Raw genomic sequence first — 25957 nt, 5'->3', positions numbered from 1 at the left:
ATTAATGTCCCTCTCCTTCTTCTCTGGATATTTTTGGTTTGGGTCCTACCAGACCTCCTGAAGTGATAACAGTACTCTGTCACTAGCGAGTCAGTCTGCCCAGCCAGTAGATGCTCTTGCCGTAGCAAGGAAAGTCAGGTCTCCAGATGTCTATGGTAGTGGTAACTGGTACCCACCATGGCTGTCCACCTCAAATTACTATGTGCAAATGTTATCCCTAGTGTCATGGTTTGGGAAGATGGGGCCCTTGGAAATAAATGATATTATAAGGGTAAATCTCTGATATTCGGGATTATTCCTATTCTAAAATTACCAAAAAATATTTGCATCAGTTGCCTTGTGTTCTCTCCCAAAAAGAGAGGCACCAGATAGCCTTATGCTGGATGGAAAGCCTCCACCAGAACCCCACTATGATAGTGCCCTGAGCTCAGATTTTAGCATCTGGGACAAGAGTAAACATTACATTTTCGTGTTAGTTAATTTGCTTCTTTAGTAAGTCAACTACTACAGTTATACTGTACAAACGAAGACAATATTTATTTTTTAAATGTTAAAAATTATTTTGAGATTATCATACATGATAAAATGTGTTTAATCATATCAACCCCTAGTCTCTTCTCTCCTATACCACCTATGTAACCCCTTTTACACTCGGTTACAACTTCATGCCCCCCCCACCAACCCCGGCCCAGGCAAAGAAGAAGAGGAGGAGGAGGAGCAGCAGCCAGTCTAATTTGGCTGCTCATATGTGGATACAGGATCACATACTGGAGCACCATTAGCATTTCAGTGGCCTCATCTCTTAAAAATAATTTACTCTCCTCTCATCAGGCATCAATTGCTAACAGCTTCTTAGCTATGTATAGGACTTGGTGCACACCTCCCTGGTCCATGCTAGAAAGATATGGGGTAACCAACTACTTTCTAGCTGGATTTAAAACTCATTGAATGAAACCTGTATCTGCTGCTGGTAATTGGACCAAAAAAAAAAAATCCTGTGACAGGCTGAGTCACAGGGCCTAGAAAAGGCCTAATACTATTACTCTGCTAAGTGGATATTGTAATAAACTACCCCCTAAGTTATCACTTAAATCAATAGTTTTTCAGAAGCTCCATAGTTCATATGGCATCAATTCTAATATAGTTGATCTTCATCAAAACTTGTAGGATTTTAAATTCTAACTTCTGTCTTTATCTGCATGACTATTTTTACTTCTTCTTGTGATTCCAGGAACACTATTATATTGCCCATTATTTTTCTCCAATTATTCTGCATATTCTATCACTTGTTCCCATGGCAAAGATATCTTCTTTGAAAAACTATCTGTGAGCCAAGGACCTTAAAATCCTTAAAGTTCTTGATGCAAAGTTAGAACTTTCTCTATTGCTGCGACCAAACACCCTGTCCAAAAAGGAAGCTGGGGAGGAAAGGGTTTATTTGGCTTATATTTCCATATTGCTGCTAGTTATTGAAGGAAGTCAGGACAGGAACTCAAAGAGAGCAGGAACCTGGAGTCAGGAGCTGATGCCGAGGTTGTGGAGAAGTGCTGCTTACTGACTTGCTTCCCATAGCTTGTTCAGTCCACTTTGTTACAGAACCCAGGACCAGCAGCCCAGGGATTGCACCACCCATCATGGACTGGGCCCTCCCCCATTGATCACTAATTGAGAAAACTCCATCTGAAGGGTCTACCAAGTCTTTGAAAATGAGTGACATCCACTGAGGTATCTGGGGAGAGAGGAGGTGGAGGGGAAATGGCAGGAGTGGGATGGAAGGCTCCATACTCAAAATTCACCATGGCCTAAGTTTTTATCTTTTTTCTAGATGTCATTATCTGTGCTCTCTAGTGATTTCATCTGTGTTGAATTTGTATGCTTGGAATGCTTAAGTAGCACTACACTTGCTATGAGAACTCTATCCTGAAAGGGCTGTTCACATTATGGCAACTGGAAATCAACAGTCTCTACCTTTCATACTTTCTGTGTTGTTTTCTTTTGATTTATTTCTTGATCATTTTTTTTTTCTTCATGAGAACAAGCAGGTTTCTTAAATATGTCCCGGTGTGTGAGTGCAAATCATTCTTGCCTGCCTATGACCAAACTCTCCTCTGCCAGAGACATTCCCTACATGTCTGATACACACACCTACAGAATGACGTAGACACAAACACATAAGAACACACAATATCTACCTATAAATTCCCTTTAGTCATATTAGGGGGTTCTTTATTTCTTTTTCTTTATTCTTCTCTTATACAATACATGCATACAGAGATTTTTTTACAGCATTTCCGCCTCCCTCTCTTCCCTCCAACTCCTCCTGTGCCTTTCATTCCTTTTTTCAAATCCATGGCCACTTACTCGTAATAATTACCATTACATTTGTACACAAATAAACTTTATACATACAACCTGCTGACTTCATTTAGTATTGTTCATAGGTTTTTGAGGCTAACCACTTGGGTCTGGATCATTTATTCTTGGAACTTCAATTCTTAATTTGTAGGTTCAGCAATAGTTGTTTTTCCTGTTGCTGGTTTTCTGCGGATTGACCTCTTAAAATTGGTTTTAAGTCCCTCTAGGCATTTCCATGGCCTTTGTCTCCCATTTCCCTTTCTCCCTCCATCTATAACCTCTATGAAATATTTAGCATTTCAAAATAAAAAGATATTTCTGTCCTTTAGTCTTCTCAATCTGAGGTATAAGCATAACACAGAAAACCAGTATTAAACTGAAAATCATGGTTTCTATTCTAAAACAAACTAGTCATAGCTGTTGAAATAATATACTATAGTAATTTATAACCAGTTAATTACCAGGCAAAATTAATCTATTTTATGAATACTGACATGTTGCCAAAAATACAAAAAACAACCTGTGAGACTGAACATCAGTCTTCTGATGATCTAAGTGTTGATGATAATTATGATAACTTTAATACATTTAACAATGTATTTACATTTTTATCTAAGAACTTACTAAACTAGCTTTACAATTTGAAACTCTCTCACAAAGAAATCAAATGTCAACTTTTATGTCAGTACAGAAGAAAAGGAGAAAAAAAACCAAGTCCATATCAATAAAAACAGTTCTTATCTTCTGATTGCACTGCACTGGTGGGACCTTCCCTTGGAGACCCAGAATCTTGATATGTAACATCTAAAAGAGTTACAGTTAGTGTCACAATGTGTGAGGGAAGAGAATACCTAAGTTGAAGCTGGTTTGCTTTTGGTGTGAAGTTCCATGTCATTACAAGCGACTGTCTCCACAAAAGTTAGGGTGCCAATGAGGAGCAAAATGGGCTTTGTGCATTTGCACGTCCTCGAGAGCACTCACTGCTCTCACAGAAGACAGGTGTGGTCCCAGTTTACCACCATCCCCAACTCACATGCCGGGAGCTCCAACCTCCTCTACCAGCCTCCAAGGGTACCAGAAATTCACACGGTGCATCTTCACAGATGCTGGCAAGACACTCATTTGCCCAAAATAAAATACCTATTTTAAAATTGAATTTTAAAAGGAGTGGCTGGCATCTTCACAGGCTACTGGGTGAGGTCGTTCTGGGCAGGTTAAAAGTAAGGAAGCTTTATTGAAAAGAGGTAACCCAGGTGCTGGGCATCACAGGACCACTCAGCCTAAAGTCCTCTAATCAGGAAGTCGCTCTGATGAAACCTGGAGGTTGGGGAAGGGCGTGGATTACACTAGCAGAAAGGATAGGAAAAGAAAGGTCAATTAAGTTCCAGCTCTGTGTGAAGAAGAAATGCGGTGCGGAAAAGGGAATGCCAGGGAGAACCGACAGAAGGCACAGATGTGAGTGACTATTCAGAATTAGAACTGACAGGACATAGCGACTGATTTAAGGGAGTGAGAGGTTGGAAATGACTCAGGGGTTTTTCTGTCTGAGTGACTAGAGAAGGGAAATGTCACAAATGGGAGACAGAAGGTGCAGAAGGATGCATGTGTGACTGAGCTCGCGTTTGTAGGGTGTGATGTGCTAAGGGATACTGGGTTCAGTTCTGTGCAGATCAAATCAGGTGTTTCTGCACACTGATAGATGAGGCAGGGTTTGTCTGGAGCAGGGTGGTGCATGAGAGCTTTCACTGTGCTGAAAACGAACAAATGCTCTCGAATCCTGAGTGCACAAAGCTTACCTGTTTTCCATCACGCGCACCTCTCTCTCATTCTCTCTCATTCTCTCTCTTATTCTCTCTCTCTCTCTTTCTCTCTCTCTCTCTCTCTCTCTCTCTCTCTCTCACACACACACACACACACACACACACGCATGCACACATGCACAGAGAGAGAGAGAGAGAGAGAGAGAGAGAGAGAGAGAGAGAAAGAGAGAGAGAGAGACTTCAAGTCAAACTTCTTTCAAGTCTGAACTTTTCTCAGAAATGGGAGGATTTCTTGAGCGCTCCCAAAGAGGTCAAAATCCATTCCAGACATTTTTAATTTTAATTAAGTATAATTACATTACTCCTTCCCTCCCCTTTCCCTCTAGCCCCCCCCCCATTACTTTCTTCAAGCCCTCCTATGTGTATTTTAAGGTTTCTACCAGTTCATAGATAACAGATGGTAAAAACAGTTCTTCCTCACTGAATGAGTAGGCAGGGTTTTGTTTTTTAAAAAAAATCAAAGGAAAAAAGGAAAGATGCTTTCCTTCTCCTCTCTGCCCTCTTTTCATTCCCCCCTTTATTCTCCTTTCATTCTCCTCTCTATCCTCCTAGTCTCTGTTTGCTGTTATTCATGTGGGAAATAAAAGAATCTATGTTATAATCATTTGTAAATTGGCACCCATTAATCACATCGTGGTTCAAATTTTGAAAAACTACTTGTGCCAACCTCAATGGTGTAGCATACATTACACTCGTATTAGAGCAAACCAAAGACTTCCACACAATGTAAATTATTCGTATTGCAAGTAGGGAACAAGATACAAGTGGGCACGTGAGTTATTTTTCCAGAAAATTCTCTTAGAGATAAAGATGTTGCAGAGTGGTACACTAGATGTTACCAAATAACTGGAGTAAGTATCTTAGGATTAAAGAGTAATGCCCCTGTCACCTAGAAAAAAAAGAAAGAAATGCCTGCTTACTTCATTAAAAGTCCCAGATAATGTGGCAAAAGTCAAAACCTTTTATATACTTCCATCTCTCAGATGGCACATCTTCTATGAATTCACTATTCCTTGGGCTGAATATTGCAGAGAGAGGGGCTTCCTCACTGACTCTACACTCTGTCAGAACGTAAGAATAAAGTTTTGTATCTGTTGGAATGACCTTCCAGGCCAGTCACCACTGCAGCTGGCAGGGTTCACTTCTGAGTATGACTGACAGTTACTATGCTCCTCAGCATAGCACCTTCCAGAACGATTTAAGCTAACCAGTAGGGATGAACCAGCTTGGTTCCATCAAGTTTCATATATTTCATCTATGGCTTTAGTATGTGGCGTCCTTTGCAATGGGATCTTACCAACACATTCTAGAGGGTAACCAAAATAACCCAGGCAATAGCCTGTAATGCTTGGGGGCTTAAGGGAATGCAGTGGTCAACAACTCCAAAAGAACAGATTGCTGACATTGGGCTTTTTATTTAGTAGAGTTAGTGGGCATTATTTAGTAATACATTAGTGTTGTGCTATAGGGTAGGACCACTTTAATTTATATATGTGTATATATACATATATATATGTATAGATGAATATTCTCTACAGTGTATAGAGTATATATATGAAGATTCTACACTAATAGGTTTTCATATATTCTTTTCAAAATGTCTTTACTACAGTCTATCTCTTCCCACATTCCATTCTCTATCCTACCCTTTACTCCCCATCCCGTATTAACCCTTCTTATTCCATTATTCTCATTTGCCCCAGGCCAGGGCATTGCAACTCTGTTTCCTTTATAGTTCTTCATCACAGCCCCTTAGGAACTTTCTGACCTCTATGGGCATTCTAAATGAAACATGTAGCTAATGTAGCTAAAGATAACATTTAACTAAAGATTTAAAGCTGACATCCAAGGATGAGAGACCATAAGCAGGGATACTTGGGTAGAATAAATTACTCTTGAAAGCTTTCATTTTGTTTTGATTTTAAACACAAAGCTGACGAGTAGGGAAGAGGAGTAGGTCTGGGAAGATATGTGGGAAGGGGGTGAATATGATCAAAATTGTAGGAAATGCAAAAGAACTAATACTACTTTTTTTTTTTTTTAAAGAATGGCCCTTTAAATGGAGACCACTTTTTTTTTTTAACCTTGGTTATTTCCTATCCCTGGACTAAGGAGTCAGAAGCCACCTGTGGCTCCTCACTTGGAAAGTTTAAGTGAATCACCTGTAGGGATACGTCTGAAATATGAGCACAGGCTCTGGAATAAGCCTACCTGAATTCAAATTCTACCCTCACCATTAGAGGGTGGATGCACACAGGCAAGCAAATCACACCTCTGGGCCTCAGTTTCCTTATATGGAAAACAGAGACAGTGGTGGCATTTGATAATGTTTGTGAGAGTTACATGGACAGTACCTGAAACTGAGTAATTTGTAGGTGGACTTCCCATTAACAGACTCAATAGCCCAGGGCTAAGACTGGATGCTCACCTGCTACCATCCTAATTCACACCTTCAGCTGGTGTCATGCTGGGCCAGCTAAGGTGTGTTCTGTCCTCCTCCCACCACGATGCCATCTTCTCCCTCCCTAGAGGATCTCTTCAAAGGATAAGAAAAGACACAATTCTCTGAGGGAACACTATTCTCTGCAAGACTTCCTGAACCGCCTTGTTTTTCAGTGTCTTTCCCAGGATAACCAAGCCCTAACCTCATAAAAATCCCCTGAGCCTACTCTACTTTCTTCATGGCAGCATTCCCTTGTCACCAAGGTCTGCACTTTCTCCTTTCAGATCTTGCTCATCCATCTTCTCCGTAACCACTGTCATTATCCTTCCTATTAATAACCATGTCTGGTCTATTTCAATCATCTACTAATTGGCCCCTTTCTCTCCAGGAATACCCTTTCCTCATCCATTATGTATACTTCCTACAGATTCATCATCCAGAGGCAGACCTTTCAGGAGGATAGCTCCATGTTCACACACTTTCATGTCCTCCTTCTGAATGCAACCAATTTCTAGAGGCTAGACTTTAAGGACATTCATAAACTGGTCCCAACCGACTTCAGCATGTTTGTAAGCAAGACCATGAACCCAGGATGCCTTTGCCTGGAGGCTTCATTCACACTTCAGATTTGTGCTCAGATTACTTTCTCAGCCAAGGGTTCCACCATTTTTCCTATCTATGTGATTATGACTCATTATTAAAGTAAAGTTTGTGTTTATATTATGACATGATATTTTTATTATAATACAAAGCACAATTTCTATCTTATCTAACTACTTAGTCATATACTTAGCCACCCATTTTTTCCATTGTACCATTTTTAATCTTGTACAATATGATGATAAATTACTTAAAGGCAAAGCAAATATTTTTATTATTTTAGGAGGCTTCATCTCCTCATTCTGTAATTTATAGTTCTAGAATATAGGTTATGTACAAAATTTATATTTCATATAGTTAAAGAAAAAGTCAAACAATATATCTCATAGAATGTATGAAGCAAAATACCATGTGTTCTTGGCCCTAGAAAATTTCCTTGATCTACAGTTTTAGAATGGATGCTATATTTCTATGCTTTCTTGAAACCCCATAGGCTGTTTCCTAGCCTTGCTGAGATATGCTTATATGGTCTCTTTATTTGTTTCTCAATGGAAGATATAGCTCTTCATATGTATTAATACGTGTGAATAAAAATTAATGAATATCAAAATACATCCTACATATACAGGTTATTGGAAAACAATGGGAATTAACATTATGGGAAGCTAAATAAGACCTAAAAGATCTGCTTTGGCATTCTATCTCTTGAATTTATTTAACCAATGATTTCAATTAAATGTATCTATATAATGGTATCTATATTTAATGAAGAGTTCAGATACATTTGCAATGTACTTATTGCATGCATAATAGGTGAATGCATTTGTCTATTTATCATCATGCTTTTCCACTAAACAAATAATGATGTTCTGCACACTTGCGTGTGGCCCTAAGATGATCTTTTCCTTTGCCTTCTCACTTTCTTCTCAAGGCCACTTCAGTATCAGCCAGGGAGTACAGATTCTCCTTTTGCCATAAGCTTCCTGTTTTTGTACAACAAACATCTATTTTCTTGGCACAGGCAGACCGTTCACATTTGCATAAATGACTCTGTAGAGGCACAGCGGATTTAGCTGTGATTCACAGAGCAACCAGTCTGGGCCCTGAGGCTCAATTACTTTCTAATAAAAATAATATCGCCAATATTAATTTCACTTTTTGCAGCCTCTGCCCAAGAGTTTTAAAAATAAAGTCCAGTTCAGTGGTGCTCATATTAATTTTTACTCAAGGAATTATTATACATCTTAATTAATCATAATAAATATAAATTTTTCTGCATCAAGAAGGCATGCCCAAATCATTAGAGAAAAATTCCCTATTGCCCATTTCCTAGACTCTCTATGCACGCAGGAGGGAGAATTTGATATACAACAGCATGAGTCATGCCTTTCAATACTGTCCCTATGACGTCTACTTCACTACTTTCAATAATGAATATACGAAGATGAAAAGCAAAACCTACACTGTACTGAGTTGGTTAAATATTATTTCCAAACTATGCCAGTATGGGAAGACTTAAGATCTGGGTAAAATCTTGATAAATGAATGAGATTATAAACTAGTAGAGATTGTCTACTGTTACTTTAGAAGAACAGGTGAATATTATAGAGGGCTTTACAAACATATAACTCAACATTTTAATACATATTAATTTAATTTCATTGACAAAATTTAAATGGATTGACATTAATTTTCTTTCTATTATCTAGATAACAATCTTCTGTTGAAGTGATAATATATATGATCCTAAAGCACTTACTGATTTTACAAAAGACCCAGGTTTGGTTCCAAGAACTCACAAAATATTTCATAGCCATGCATCACTTCAGTTCCAGGGAATGGTTTCCAACATCCTCTTCAGACTTTTGAGGGTATAATGCATGGACTTGGTGCAAATACATACATGTAGGCAAAACACTCACACACATAAAAAATCTAGAATGTTATCATTTATCAACATCATCATTGTCAACATTACTATATATTTTAAAGACAGGGTCTCACTATGTATTTCTGGCTGTGCTGGAACTCACTATGTAGACAAGACTGGCCTCAAACTCAGAGATCTGCCTTTTCATACTTTTCAAATGCTGGAATCAAAGGCATGCAGCATTACCCTTGGCTAAAAGTAAAATCTTTTAAAATAAATAATATATATATATTAAATTTAAATCAAAGATTTCTTCATTAGTTCACAAAACAAACAAAACCAATTTTTTTCTCATTGATTATGACTTGGTTTAGTTTCTATTTTGCAAAAAAACACTAGAATCCATGTCACATATAAAGTGTAAGAATTTATTTGGTTTATGATTCTAAAGGTTAACATACCCAAGAACATAGTTCTTTCATCTATTTAGCATTTAATAAGATTTGATAAAATTTTTGCTGTATCCTAACATGGGCAAGAGTATCACATAATGAAGAAGAATGAGTATGATCTAAAGGGATATCAACATGTAGAAGAATGAAAACAGATCCATGTCTATCACCATGAACAAAATTCAACATAAAGCCAACCACACTGAACCTCAGAGAAGAGAAAGTGGGAAGTACACTTGAACACATTTGCACAGGAGACCACTTCCTAAATATAACCCAGTAGCACAGATGCTGAGAGAAACAATTAATAAATGAGACCTCCTGAAACTGAAAAGCTTCTTTAAAGCAAAGAACATGGTCAACAAGATATAACGACAGCCTACAGAATGGGAAAAGATCATCAGCACATCAGACAGAGGACTGACCTCTAAAATATACAGAGCTAGTTTCAGGACAGGCTCCAAAGCCACAGAGAAACCCCGTCTCGAAAAACCAAATACACACACACACACACACACACACACACACACACACACACACACACACACAAAGAACTCAAGAAATTGGTCATCAAAAGAACAAATTATCCAATAAAAAAAATGGAGTGCAGACCTAAACAGAGAACTCTCAACAGAGGAATCTAAAATGGCTGAAAGATACTTAAGGAAATGTTCAGCATCCTTAGTCATCAGAGAAATGCAATCAAAAAACTCTGAATTTCATCTCATACCTGTAAGAATGGCCGAAATCAAAAACACTGATGACAACTTAATCTGGAGAGGATGTGGGGTAAACGGAACACTCTCCCATTGCTGGTGGGAGTGCTAATTGGTACAGCCCCTTTGGATATCAGTATGGTGATTTCTCAGAAAACTGGAAAACAACCTTCCTTAAGGCCCACTAACACCACTTTGGGGTATATATCCAAAGGATTTTCAATTGCACCACAAGGACATGTGCTCAACTATGTTCATAGAAGCATTGTTTATCATAGCTGGAACCTAGAAACAACCTAAATGCCCTTTGACCCAAGAATGGATAAGGAAAATGTGGTACATTTACACAATGGAGTCCTACACAGCAGAAAAAAATAATGACATCTTGAAATATGCAGACAAATGGATGGAGCTAGGAAACATCACATGGAGTAGGTAGCCCAGAAAGACAATTATCACATGAACTTACTCATAAGTGGTTTTTAGACATAAAACAAAGAAAACCAGCCTACAATTCACAATCCCAGAGAACCTAGACAACAATAAGGACCCTATGAGAAACATACATGGATCTAATCTACATGGGAAGTAGAGAAAGACAAGATCTCCTAAGTAAATTGGGAGCATGAGAATTATGAAAGTGAGTTGAAGGGAAGGGGAGAGAAGGGATGGGAGCCAAGAAAAGTGTAGAGCTCAATAAAAATCAATTAAAAAAGAAAAAATATTAATATATAGTTGAGGCTATCTGAAGGACTCAAGTAAGTACAGTAGTAGATAACATCACAAAGGTTCTTTGGATTAAAAAACAAGAATTAGGGAGAGGAGGAAGATGAGAAAAAGCAGGAGGAAAGATTTGAGTAAGAAAATATCACTAAAATAAGACAAGAAAGAATATATCCAGTTTAGTGGAGAAGTCACAGACTAACTAAACAGTATATCCAGAAGCAAGGCAGTACAGAGACTCATAAGATTCATTCAACTTGTTCATGAAATATAAAATCAAGAAATAACCACATGAGTTAAAAAATGCACCATGGATTGGGTCACATACAAGTGACTAATAGCATCAATGTAGCAGTCTTCCATAATAAGCAGACAGACACAGACAGACATTCTGTATTTATTAGGGTTTGAGAAAAAAATGAGAAGCTAGAAGTAGAAGATGGTATATGAAGAGGAAATTTCCAGCACACTATCCTGCGAGCAAAATGTGTTCAAGAGAGTTAGTGTCTGTGTGGTTGATCAGCAGGAGCAGAGTGCTCTACGTCTGTTGTTCTCTTATTCAAGACCTGCAGAGACACATATCAGCATGCTTTATATTTTGATAGCTTTGTAAACTATTCATTTAATATATTATGGAAATGTCACTCAATCATGTTTTAAGAATGCTACACGAGTTAACATTTAGTCAAAGCAGCAAATATATCAAAATATTAGTGGAATTCAACAAATTAAGTTGTATATCCACTGTTCCTTGGGTATAAGGTATGTATGTAAAATTAAGATGGAATTCTTATTTAAAGGGTTTCTTTTCAAATTGGAGAAGAGGAAGAAATTGCATAATCCAACAAACTATTCTTCCTCTTGGTAACTGCTAGTCTAGAAATCTGTTTAAGAAAAGAAATGATTTATTCCAGTGCTTTTCAACCTGGGGGTTTCTACCACTTTTGGAGGGGATGGCATATCAGATAGCCTACATATCAGTTATTTATATTACAATCCATAACAGTTGCAGCATGAGAGTTATGAAGTAGCAATGGACTAATTTTATGATTGGGGATCCCCACTACATGAGATGTTATATTAAAGGGCTGCAACACTAGGAAGCTTGAGAACCACTGATCTATTCCCTTTTGTTTTATTTTGACCAGGGATGGGTTTAAAGAGCCTGTGATAGCTCATAAGAACTTAAGTAGTTAAGTAGTTAGGAAAATTTGGGTTGGTGTTTTTTTGGGAAGAGACTAGCTTCTCAAAGCATCAAGCAATACTGGGGTAATTTTGAATGTGTTCTCGCTGCTGGAGCCCATGACTAAATGCTATGTGTTTTTTTTCCACCTTTGTCTTGAGGTTGCTCTTAGGAGTGACTGAAAGTTTTTTCCTGGCCGGATGGAGCTATAGGGCTGGTGGTCCAGCCTTTCATGGGATTCTTCATATCCTAAATGTATGATCTGTGACCAAGTGTCCCTCTCCTAGGGAATCCATTTATATGGTCTCAGAATTTCCTGTGGCCATTCTTTGTTCTCTCTGTTACTCTTTTCTAGAAATCACCTTGAGAGCACAGGTTTTCCACTTTTCTCTCTAGGTAGCACCAGCATGAGGACTTTGATACAGGCGTGTGTGCCACACGCGTCCTTCCCTTTCTCCAGTGCCTTAGATGAGTCAGCCTTGAAGTGATGAGAAGGCCGCCATCACCGTTTTCTTTTAATAGGCTCGCTTTTTTCAGCTTTCAAGGGCATGGCTTTTTTCAGCAATAGCAAAATTGGTGAAGACTTAATCATAACACAGAAACTTCTGAGGACCAACATATATGGGTCCAGAACCAATTTCATCATTTAGATTCAATTACAGAAGAATATATTTAACCTACTTTTAAAATAGTCAACCTAAAACACTAAAAATATAACACCGGGCATTATTCCCATACTGTGTGTGTGTGTGTTTTATAGTTATGCACTTAAAATCATATACCTAACATCATTGTTATAACTCTGTAACTAAAACCTAATGTCTCCCAAAATGTAGACAGGCATCCTTATCACTGTGTCGTAAAGCTCTGCATATCTCACATGACCTTTAGTTTACGTGGTCAGTAGCTCAGAGCTAAGCCTTGCTATAGTAATGGATCACAGAGAAGAACGGCGAAGCCACTGGTACGTTGCTAGTCTATAGACATTTTCCCTTCGTGAGTACAGTGACTCTTTCCAGAGTCTCAGAACTACCATTTTAGTACTGGAATTTCACTGTTCCTTATTTTTAGAGCCTTCATCCCTCTGTCCTTTCTGAGCTGTGTCATCTTTTCTACCCCTGAAATTATTCAAATGTTCTGCTCAGTCTTTTCCCAAACACTTTTGATTTTTTTTTTTTTTTATCTCGGCACAGATGCGGTCCACCCCTTCAGTTAAATCGTGTTAAATCAGCTTTCAGGCAAAAGAGTCATTGAGAGGAAGGGAAGTGGATGTCTTCAGCTGGCAGCGGCGTGTGCAGTAGGATAAGCAATTCACCACTTCCTCTGCAATGCACTGGCCTCTTCATCCTCCTCTCAGAGAATACCTGGCTGCACAGATTGCATAGATAATGTCAGCGTCTACGTATTGGCCAGGTCATCGCAGAGTGTGGAGAGTGGGAGGGAATCTGAACCATAAAGTATTACAGAGCTCAACTGAGTGAGCGAAGGCATAGAAAGCAATGCTGGGTGGTTATTTAGAGAGGTGGCTCATAGAAGATTCTAAAAGGTGGTGGGCATTTGGAGAGACAATTGGAAACTAGAAGTCAACCTTGTAAAGATTCGGGGAAAGGAATTCCAGGCAGAGAAGAAGGCATGCACAGCACCCTCTCCAGAGTTCTTGTGTGTACAGTATCTGTTTAAAAAGTTGAAGCAAGACATATGAAAGCAAGAAGGACAGCAGTGGATTAGACAAGCAAGCCTTATAGTGAGGGCTCGGAGGCCTTTGAGTCTGTGGAAAGTATTCACTGAGAAACTAGTCACAGAAGGAAGAATCCTCACACAGTGTAAGTCACAAATAGGCTGTCAGAAGGTAAAGTAGTCCTGGGGACACTATCGTGGAGTTGTAGTGAGAGATAAGGTGAAGCAAGTGGAATTTAGTCAAGAAACTGTTCAAACAATGAAATAGAAAGAGTGTTCCAGTTGGCTTTTCTGCTGATGTGGTAAACTCCATGACCAAAAATTACTTGAAGAGGAATGGCTTTACTTGACTTAATACTTCATTCCTTATCTATCATTATTATGTGAAGTCTAAGCAGGAACTCAGGGGCAGGAACCTGGAGGCAGAAACTATGGAGAAAGGATGGTCACTGGTTTATGTTCATCGCTGCCGCTGGTACCACGTCCTCCTCCTCTCTTCTCTGTACAGCAGCCTTGTCTGTCCTGGGGCTCACTTGGTAGAGCAGGCTGGCCTCAACTCACAGAGCTCTGTCTGCCTTTGCTTCCCAAGTGCTGGGAATAAAAGCGTGTGCCACCACACCCGACTTCCGCTGCTCTTCTTTCACACACTAGGACTACCGTCCTAGGGTCCACACCACTCACTGTCCACTATAAATCTCCAGTCAAGACAGTTCGTTGATGACACGGTCACAGGCCATTCTGATGGAGTAATTCTTCCACTGAAGCTCACTCTTCCCAGACAACTCTAGTGTGTGTCAAATTGATCTTAAAGATTAGCAGAACCTGGGAAGGGGATTTCCAGTCACAGTGTGCTATCTAGAGTACCTTGTGTTCTCTGAGTCACAACTACATTGATATATTTCCTCATAAAATTGTAAACATCCACACAAATGTAGAACACACGTGGAACTAAATGTTTTAGGAGTCTTATTTGTATTACTTCAGGAATTTAGTGTTAAACTTCATTCTCGCAGATTAACAAAATATGTGTGGATAGAAAAATAAATAAAAAAGAAAGTATTAGATTTTTTTCCATTTTAAACAGTTTCATTTTGTGTTTTTTCCCCACCATGTTGCTCTATTGAGACAGAAGATTTAATAATTCTGTCATTGTTTAAATACTCCTAAGAAAATAAGTATTTAATAATTTATACAAGATAAAGTATTTCTACTTTAAACTGATATTTGTTTTACTTGTCTGTCAAAAGCAGAAAATTTTTTAGCCATATATTCTAGCACAAATGAATGCATTTTTCAGGGACATATTTTTCATGCATTATTTTCAGTCAAAGATTTTTGTCAAAATCATAAGGCATTTTTTATGCACAATGTGGGATAATAAGTGTCACAGTTCTTATACCACGTGCAGTAGGGATCAATATAAAATTTCTATTGATATTCGAAGCAATAAGAGATCCAAGTAGAAAATTATATATTTTTTTTGTCATTTAGAATGAAATCAGAACAGCCAGTAACTTGAAAATAAAGAATACGAGGAACACTGACATTTCCAATTCATAGTTATAATTAGAAAGTGACAGAACTTAAAAAAAAATGTGTGGCTTTCATAGTCTTCCTTTCTTTTTGTGATTTGCAGGCCAATGCACAGCGTTCTATGCCTATTCACCAAGTCTCCATGAGCCCCTTTTATCTGATGCCACTCTGTGAATAATAGCCCTGGGTCTCTTTCCTTCTGCATGTGCAGCAGAAAATAACTTATTTAATTTCTTGTATATTAATTCTTTGGTTCTATAAAAGTGCTAGGAGTTGCCATGAGCTGGTTAGTACTTTTGCCTTGTTGATACCAATGGGCCATCTTTTAATGGTTCTGGGTAGTTCTTGTAACGGTGACCCTTAAGATAGAGGGCTTGTCTGCCTCAGCTCTCCATCCCTCAGTCTCTCTCTATTGCTGTCTCTCAGGGTCATCATCTCTTACTATCTCAGTCTCTCTGTAGAGAACATTTGAGCCCAAATGTCTCTGTTACTTTGTAGAGTATCTTCTCTTCCCCTTGGACTTCATTTTTCCCTTGATGCCATCAGTGAGCACACACACACAGGCCACTTTTGAATCTGATGCCCAAGCTTTGTCTCAGGCAGTCTCCCATTCTCCTCATGCAACTTTACACAAAACAATAATTTTCCATGGCCAAAAGAAAAGATGTTCTTCAGGAGCTGTCCTGAAAACCCTACATGTGTACAAGCCTGCACAGACTTCTGATGGGGCTAATTTCATAACAGTGTTCTATCAGCCCCATTGTGTATGTGGCAGCCTGTGTAGAAATTAGCTTGATTTGGAAAATAACCAGGCTAACTAAAGGATAGTCTTTTTCTACTTCCCATGTAGAATAGATCGATGTATGTCTCTCTTAGGATCCTCATTGTTGTCTAGGTTCTCTGTGATTGTGACTTGTAGGCTGGTTTTCTTTGCTTTATGTCTAAAATTCACTTATGAGTGAGTACATATGATAATTGTCTTTCTGCGTCTGGGCTACCTCACTCAATACGATGCATTCTAGCTCCACCCTAGGTCTCGAGGAAGGCTGTTTCCTAATTTTCTATGAAATCATCATACTGATATCCAAAGGGGCTGTACCAGCTTGCACTCTATCACCACACACAAAACTCAAGTCCAAATGGATCAAAGACCTCAACATAAAGCCAGCCACACTGAACCTCATAGAAGAGAAAGTGGGAAGTACACTTGAACGCACTGGCACAGGAGACCACTTCCTAAATATAACCCCAGCAGCACAAACACTGAGAGAAACAATTAATAGATGGGAACTCCTTAAACTGAAAAGCTTCTGTAAAGCAAACGACACAACCAACAAACAATACAACAGCCTACAGAATGGAAAATGATCTTCACAAATCCCACATCAGACAGAGGCCTGATCTCCAAAATATACAAAAAAAAAAAAAAAAAAAAAAAAAACTTAGAGCCGGGCGGTGGTGGCGCACACCTTTAATCCCAGCATTCGGGAGGCAGAGGCAGGTGGATCTCTGTGAGTTCGAGACCAGCCTGGTCTACAAGAGCTAGTTCCAGGACAGGCTCCAAAACCACAGAGAAACCCTGTCTCGAAAAACCAAAAAAAAAAAAAAAAAACTTAAGAAATTGGTCATCAAAAGAACAAATAATCCAATAAAATAAAATAAAGACCTAAACAGAGAACTCTCAACAGAGGAATCTAAAATGGCTGAAAGACACTTAAGGAAATGTTTGACATCCTTAGCCATCAGGGAAATGCAAATCAAAACAACTCTGAGATTCCATCTTACTCCTGTAAGAATGGCCAAGATCAAAAACATTGATGACAACTTATGCTGGAGAGGATGTGAGGTAAAGGGAACACTCCTGCATTGCTGGTGGGAGTGTATGTTAAATTTATAAAATTGGATAATTTACACGTACCACAAAATCACAGTCTATACTCAACTCTCTACTGCTCATCTATCCTAGATTTGTCTATCACTCAAGCATGAACAGGGTGGGTCCACTAAATTATTTCCTTACAAATACAATTAATTGACCAGAAAGTACTATCTACATGTACTAGATTCTAGCTGTGAAATGACTCAGGTTCTGAACTTCTCCTCTTAGGCCTCTGCATCTCTCCTTGAACTATTACAAAAGGTTGCTGATTGATTAGACATTGGTTCAGTATGTGTCACATTCATATTTAATTTTCCCCACTGCTACCAATAGCAATTTCATATATACACATATCTGATTATGCTAATCTAATTCAACTCTATTAATGAAAGCCTCATAACTTAATGCAATGAAAATTAAAATTTATATCTCGACTCATTTATCTTGAATAATAAAGTGTGTCTCCAAATCTTCATCTAAGATAATTTTCTATTCTATTCCATTCACACTTTTACAACAAATCTGGTCACTGATATTTGTCCATTTTACCCACTAACAGCATGACTTCACTATTTTCAACTCATCTATAGCTAAATTCTGTCTTTCTTATAACTTGCTTTTGTTTTTTCCACAGAGGATTTAATCCACAAAGTCTACTTTCTTAATCAGAGGACTACAATGTAAATACATGGCTAGGAAGAAGGATACCAGGAGTCCACAACTGTTGCTTCATGTCCAATAAAGCCAGGGACACCACTGGCACCATTTTACTAGGTTCAACTCAAGTTACGACTGACTTCCACAACTATAGCTGTATAAGCAAATTTAATGACTTCAAAAAGAGTGATAACTAAAAGCAATAATGTAATCATCTTCTAGCTTTGGATCACACTTTTAATCTCAGCACTGGCTGAGGAGATGCCAGGGGATACAGGAGCAAACAGATCACTGTAAGTTTGAGACCAACCTGGTCTACCCAGTGAACTTCAAAACATCTAGGGGTACTTAATCTCTGTCTCAGTAATAAAAAAAAATCTAAGGCTTAATTGGACAGGACAACATTTGTTACTTTGTGCCTAACATCCAGAAGAGCATGAACTTTGGAAAGAGTGAAGCCAGTTAAAATGGCATTGTGCAGGCTAGGAGGAAGCTCTGTAATACAGTGGTTGCCTAATATATGTGCAGAGCTGGGGTTCATTCCCCTGTGCTAAAATAAATAGAATGAGGCAATCTGTAGACATTTCAGTGGATCAAGTGTTTGCTTCATGAGCATGAGGATATGAGGCGGGTCCCTAGCTCCTACATCAAATAGATTCAGCTGGATGCTTGTGACACCCCAGTGATGGTAGACAAAGCAGGAGGCTCCTTTGAGCTTGTTGTCCAGACAATGACCCCCAGCCAATGAGAAACCATGACTCAAAAAAAAAAAAAAAGGAAGGTGGAGATGGGCTGGGGAGAGTTCAGATTCCTAGCACCTACATGAAAATGCCTGGCAAGGCCATGTAACTCCAGCACTAAAGGGCAAAGAGTAAGGAGGGTGACTCGGACTCACTGCTTACCAGCCTAGCACCTTGCTTCGTGAGGGACCTGGTCTCAAGGAGACAGAGCTGAGAATAGAGCAGGGACTCACTAGGATCTTTCCAAGTTTCTGTGTACTCACACATACATACGCACACACACACACACACACACACACACACACACACACACACACCCCAGAGAGAGAAAAAATGTAAGGTAGAGATCATTAGCAAAAGACACCTGATATCATACTCTGATCTAAGCATTTATGCCCTTAAATATCTATATACCCTTGCATATGCAAATAGGAATGTGTACATCTGAAGTCACACACATAAAATAAAATAAAGCTATTTCAGTGTGTGGAGCTAAACATTTTACATCAACATTTAGTTTTAAAAATAAGATAGTTAGAGAAGAGCAGAAATTTTCTGGGAATTATCATGACTAATCATAAGAAAAGACTCTTTACAGTAAGAGGATTTTTTTAAAAAAAAAAGTTCATACATGGTGACACATGCCTGTCTCTCTACTGTAGAAACCGAGGCAGGAGGAGAGCTTAAGACTAGGATTTTCAGACAAGCCTGAAAAACAATGATATTCCCATATGAATATATGTAATAAAATACTATATAACATACACTAATATTTATGTATAAAGTAAGTACATGGCATAATCATTTATTGTATTGATGAATTTTTACTTTTATCAAAGTAATTATAAATCATTTTTACTATGGTTAAATCAAAACTATTTTACTTCTTGGAAACACTGATTATGCAGAAATTGATATTCAAGTCTATTATCAAGATAAAAATCTTTAACATATACACTAAGTGTCCTAAATTTTCCTGTAAAATGTTAATACCCTAAAGTTCAATACTTACAACTATTTGTTCTTGTATATAACATACCAAACATAAGCATTTCAATGGCAAACTAAAGGAAAAAGTTCAGAGCAGAGATGATATCAAATAGATAGACATTCAAAATCCGCCTGTTATTGTGAGTTTTGATTAGTAAAACATAAAGAGCTTGCGGAGTATGATGGCATACGCAAAGCTTAGAAAAGATTTTTATTGCTCTAAGAAAACATTGGTTTTGTTTAATTTTCGTCATTGCTAATACAAACTTTCCAAAGAAATAGAAGAATTTAATTTTCTCCTCCGAGACTTTTTACTACTTCAGGTAATTTTGACGTTGCATTAAAAAATATTTCTACGATAGCTGAAGAGATATTTTAAAATGATTTGAAAACACATTTCTTCAAAGGATTTTGTTATAAACATTGGAAGGAGACATTTCCCAGTAGTATCTGGTTCACTGTAAATGCTTCTGCTAAGGAAGTTGCTGCTGATCATGCATTTTAAGGACATTTTCATCTATTCTCACTAGGAGAATACTTATATTCTGAGGATTGAGTGCGTCGTGTTACTCTGCAGAATTCTAACATTTTTTTTTTTAAAAAAACTCCTCAAACTCTGTATGGGAAACTAAAAGTTTACATATTCGATTTTTTTCTCCCACCCTTGATGTTACCCTTTGTTGCTCACATTTAATCATCATTTCTACCCACACCTAAGAATGCAATAATAAAGCTGAAACTAGAGAGACAAGTGTGTCTCTGAAGAGTGTCCATGACCCTTGAACATTATAGCGTGAGGGTTGGCTGGTAGACTACTGTTCATTTCTTCTCTAACACACTCCAGTCCCTACTTGGCACCCCACCTATACCTTGATTCCACACTTCCTGGGATTCTAATAATCCAGGCCCTATGCATTCCAAAACCAATAATAATAAATAATAATAATAACTGGAAACAAAACTCAGAGTTGCTGATACATTTCCCTCTCTTCTAATTAGTCTACTTCCTCCAATATATTAGAAACATCATTTAACAAGGATACTTACTCCAGAGCTTCTGTTTACAGATAATTTCATCTAAGTGAACAGCAGTAGTCTTTCTATTATACATATACCAGAGAAACTAGTGTATCCACTCCCACATGCAAAGTCATTAATAAATCTGTAACCAGTGATCTGAGTAAGAGGTGACATTTTCAGTCAACAAAACCAACGCCATACTTACAGTGGTGGTTGAGGGGGCTGGCTTTCAGCGTTCCTTGGTGTTTGGCAGGCAGCAGGCTTCGCCATGTCCCTGACAACACACCTGGGGCGTATGATAGACAGCACAACGCACTATTAATTATAAAAGTGAAGAGCATTTCTGGCAATTAAACACCGTACTGAAAACACAAGCTAAAGGCAAATCTTGTGAGCCCCTTCAATATTGGCATTGGGCCCCGAAAAGACCCTGTAAGGTGGAATTCTTTTCCTTGGATTTCCACAGGCCCAAATACACCCACACAAATTCTATGCTGGCCTCAATATCTGACTTTCCTTTCAGCATCAATGCAATGATTGTCAGCAGCTTTTCCCATAGCAGAAAAGCTATTGAAAGTCTTGGTCTCACCATGTGAAGCCATATGAGAGCTCAGAAATAGGAACCGCTGCTGTGTGGATAGGTTAAAAAAAATCAAGCAGAATTTTCTGTGGCTTTGGCTGTCTCACTAGAAGATACGGATTCTCGTTTCACATCATCAACCACCACATATGTTTTTCTGCTCATACAGAAAGAAATCTTAGAGGCTTCTAGATTCCCGCCCCCATATTCCAAATTCCCTTCAAGCTGAGGAGGAGGAAGAAATGAAGGGCAGGTTTACACGGGAAGTGTGTACGGATTCATGTGCAATAAATCTTGAAAAGCCGCTGTACCTTGAGCCCTTCATCATAAAATAAATGTAGAAGGTAGACAAGATAGCTAAGCTCCAAAGGGCAGCAGGAGTTGATGATATTCTTACTCTCATGTTAACAGGGCTTAGAGCACCGAAGGGATCCATTGACCAAAATCAGAAAATGCCTCCAGCTGAGACTGTACTTAACTGACTTAGATACTTCTCAAAGCTGTAAATCAAACACAGCTTTAAAGAGAGAAGCCTGATTATAAATACTGAGGCCTGACATTATAGAATTTTCTAGACATAAATGTCCTGTGGTTCTAGGACCCCCTAGCATGAGCCCTGTCCCTCCCTAAAAACTTTCTTGGAGATTTGGCTACATTACTCAAAATTAAGGCCAATTATGTAATGCCAAGAGATCTCTGGTGAGGCCATGGTAATAAACTGTTTTGTCAGAGGAAAAGCTGCGTGGCAAAATTCTCCACTTCTGAAAGATATCATACAAGTAGACGTGGACACAAAATGTGCACACACAGACACACATTGCTCATCCCACCAGCAAGAACACTCAGAAATCAGTATGCAAACACGGTGAGAGAAGAAAGGAGTCACGTGAAAACCTCGACACTTTCCTCCTGGGATGAAGGCTAAATCTGGGCTCGCTGAATGCCCAATAGATGGTCAAGAGAGAACAGTGGAAATATCCCCAGGAACCAGAAAGCCTTGTGTTATTGTCACGGCTTCATGAAGAAGCTACTCATGTAGCGCCATTGCAGGAAGACAGCTGTTAGAAGCCATCGAGAAGAATTTCTTAGCCTTGGGGCTTCGTCTCACTTTCACAAGGTAGAAGGCCCAGTAACTTAAATTTCATAGCAGTGGGAAAATCTTTGACAATTCTCACTCATCCCAAAATACCATATGCACCCCATTTGATCTACACGGGCTGGCTTCTGAAAATACCACCAACTTAGAGAATTTTTGAAGAATTTGAGAATCAAGATTCTGCTTTTTCTCCCTTGAGGATCAAGTATTCGTAGAAAGCTTTGAAATAAATCTGCCACATGAAGATTTTCTTACTCTTTGAAGTGACTGTTTTCTAAGAATCACAGAATATTATACACCACAGGTAGTTTTCTAAGCCAAACTTTAAAAAAAAAAAAAAAAAACTACAAAGCCATGCTTTTAGAAGAAAACTGTCATACAATGTCAAGACCCCATGGTTTGGTTTTAAAACTTGGGGCATATTTCTTCCATCTGCACTTGCTACTTCAACCTTTCTGGAAGAGAAAAAACTTGATTTGAATTTCTGAATTTTGAAGCTTCATTAAGTCATAAAAATAAACACACCCTCTACAAACACAATACCCTTTGAATTGATTTCAATATAGAGTACATTTTAAGTTATTTCCTTGTTTATTTTTGGTAATGGAGATTAAGCCTAGGCAAGCATTCCACCATTGCTGTAATCCCAACCTGGCTTTTCACTAAATTGCCCAAGCTAGTCTTGAACTCCCTCTGTAAACCAGGTGACCCTCCAACCTGTTACCTTATCACGGCTTCCTGAGCAGCAGGGATTAGAGACCTGTGCGACTAAACAAAGTTAACAGACATAACTCCTAAGAAAAAGACAACACCACATCTCCATACTCATCTTTACTCACAAGACATTCCTTCTACTGATAGAGTTAGTTACCAAATCTGAGTTTTGAGAGAAGAAACTATTTGTTTGAGATTGCTAATCATTCAACCAGATTAAAAGGACTCTTAGTCATGATGACATATATTTCTATATTTTTTAATCTGAAATAGTTTTAGACAAAGTAGCTTCTAGATACAAGAAAGTGTGATAAACAAGACCGTGCAGAGGTTCCTCCACTCTTGCTGAGTCCATTTTTGATTAACTCGAATGTGATCATCTCAACGAAGAATCCCATGGAAAATGGCCAAACTCTATTGTAGGAAGCCGAGGTCAGGATGCCACAGCTAATTTAGCCTCTGTTAAACTGTTTGCTTCTGCAAAGCCCCCTGCAGCTGCCAGTGAGATGCCAGGATGTGTATTTGCCTTCAAAAACTCTGTGCTCCTGACACTCGGGCTATGTGTAGGTCCGAAAACTTGAGTGTAGTTCCGGCTGGATGAAATGAAGACTTTGAGTGGGCTACATAGTTTGTAAATTGTGTTTGAGTGGTCATCTCTGATGGGCTACCCATAACAACAGAAAAAAAATATCCGATGCTCAGAACAAGACATACTGAATAAATAATATTTTCAAGGTTTTTGTTAGCCTATAGGTTTAACATTCCTTTAAAATTATGATCAAATTAATCTCAGTTTAAAGAGTTAAAAATCTTAATATTTTTCACAGTACTAGTGTATGGAATTTGTTTAGCTCAAGACATTAGACACATTATAATGATAAGGTTCCTTCATTTTTTAAGAAATTCAATGGTAGTTCAGTTTCTTAATGTTCTCTCCATGATTCACTTCAACTATATATTCGGAGACCACAAATCCTGCCATGATGTTCACTTCCTTTCATCTTTATAGTCTGAGCAACATTTTGAGGCATTTGACCTCTAACTCTTTGTAATGTCTTCAATTACATGGTGAAAAAAATCAGATCTGAACTCTTACAACCTTGTATGTAAGCATTCGCTTATGCCTTAAGCATCACAAAAGCCTTATGCAAATAAGGCATTCTGCAGCTACCCCTGGGGAATGCTCCTCCTGACCCCACCCTCAGCACTGCTGGGTTTTAGAATGATTGCAATCAATTCAAGGAATGGCTGCCAACTAACTGCCCACTCAACCACTCCTGCCCTTGCATGCACATACACACAGGAGAAAGACTCACACTGCCACAAGCCAGCAGATGCGACCAAGGAAAGGCTCTCATGTCTCCACACAGCAGCTGAATGTACTTTCAGATACTAGAGTATGTGAATTAAAGATTCTGAATGCTTTCAAAGAGCACAAATTTACATCATTTCTCTCTCACTCTTCTTCCTCCCTCCTTCCCTCTCTGTCCCTGTCTTGCCCCACACCCTTCTTTGACTTCCCATTTTGGTGCCTGCAATCACTACCTTCAACCAGGCTTCTACATAAAACCACCATGACTACTTTATAAAGCTTTATCCACATTAAACTTTAAGTTGTTCAATGTTTCATAGCTAACATCAAGCAGCCACTCCCTGTGCTCTACGTTGCTGCTAACAGACTACAGCTGTTGACATGTTGGTTTTAGTCACCTGATTTTCTTGTTATTGGTGGAGACAATTCCAGTTAAACAGCACAGGAGAAATAGGTTAAGTTTATACCAACTTTGGACAGGTTACTGGACTAACCTACACTTGCCTTAAATGCATAAGAATATTAAAGTAAGGATGAGAAAATTAAATCTTTCAAAAACACAGTCTTCTCATTTGCTGGCCAGAGGCATTTTCATTGCCTTCCTTTCCTTCTTATCCTCGGAATATTCTAAGTTGTTCTCAATCACATCATTTACCACTAAGTACATAAATATATGCAAATTTCCTATCTCTATGCTGGTACTCCTTCTTAATCCCAGTCATACATGCAATTGCCTCTCTGGCACTGCATATCTTACAGGCAACTTAGCGGCAACGTCTCTTAAGTGATACGTCATTCCTCCAAACCTGATTCCCCAGTATTTCTATCTTTGCTAGGAGTAAAAATCTCTCTCTAGCTATTAGGTCCAAACTTTGGACTTTGCTTCTCTTTTTCTCACACTCTATGCCTAGTATACCAGCTACATTTTCAAAATGAGTCTACAATCTGTATCTAATCTTCTCTACTCTACAGACATCATTTTACTTTAATTCTGAGCACATGGTATTCATTTGGAGGTCAGACAACAGCATGTTAAAGTTGGTTGTCTCTTTCCACCATACAGGTCATGAACATCAAATTCAGGTCATCAGCCTTGAAAGCAAGCACCTTTAGACATTGATCTGTCTCACTGACCCTACCCATGGATTTTTGATGGACTACTCAGTCTTTACCCTGGATCTGGTCTTTGAGTTTATTCTCAGCACAGACTCAGATTCTTTTAAAAACTAAGTCATATATGACACCATTACCCACAATTCTGCATTAGCACCCCAGTCTTTTTATGATAAAATGACGAGTCTTTAAGGTATCTTCTAGCCAATCATAACTTTGGGAGCTCACCTTCTGTCCTTCTATATCCCAGATATCCTCCTTTCCAACAATGATCTTACCTTCTTTGCACCAGTCTTTAACTCTATCTGGAATGCTCTTTCCTATACGACTAAACTTTTACATTTCTATAACTTGATTCAAGTGTCAGTCTTTGAGGTCCCCTACCCCACTAAGTCTTCTCACTTCTATAGTGTGCTCCCCCTCAGCACACTGACATATTCCCAAGCATCCTCCTCATTTCCCTACCCTACGAAATTCATATCTC

The 25957-nt window shown here is 38.6% G+C and overlaps 1 protein-coding gene across 24 annotated transcripts in view; it reads right to left on the bottom strand.

Moving 5' to 3' along the window:
- The window catches only part of Rims1 (regulating synaptic membrane exocytosis 1), a 468726-nt gene that overhangs the window by 366848 nt on the left and 75921 nt on the right, over positions 1–25957 (bottom strand). For 20 of the 24 annotated variants that reach the window (XM_075980581.1, XM_075980583.1, XM_075980600.1 and 17 more), the window contains exon 2: positions 20864–20944. The exons of the other annotated variants lie outside the window; for them this stretch is intronic. In XM_075980581.1, coding sequence (XP_075836696.1) covers positions 20864–20944 — 81 coding nt within the window. The remainder of the gene's footprint in view (positions 1–20863; positions 20945–25957) is intronic. 24 annotated transcript variants of the gene reach the window in all.

The sequence above is a fragment of the Microtus pennsylvanicus genome, chromosome 7 (assembly GCF_037038515.1).
Source record: "Microtus pennsylvanicus isolate mMicPen1 chromosome 7, mMicPen1.hap1, whole genome shotgun sequence".
In the NCBI taxonomy this organism is placed as follows: Eukaryota; Metazoa; Chordata; class Mammalia; order Rodentia; family Cricetidae; genus Microtus; species Microtus pennsylvanicus.
This window is presented reverse-complemented; position numbering and strand designations above follow the sequence as displayed.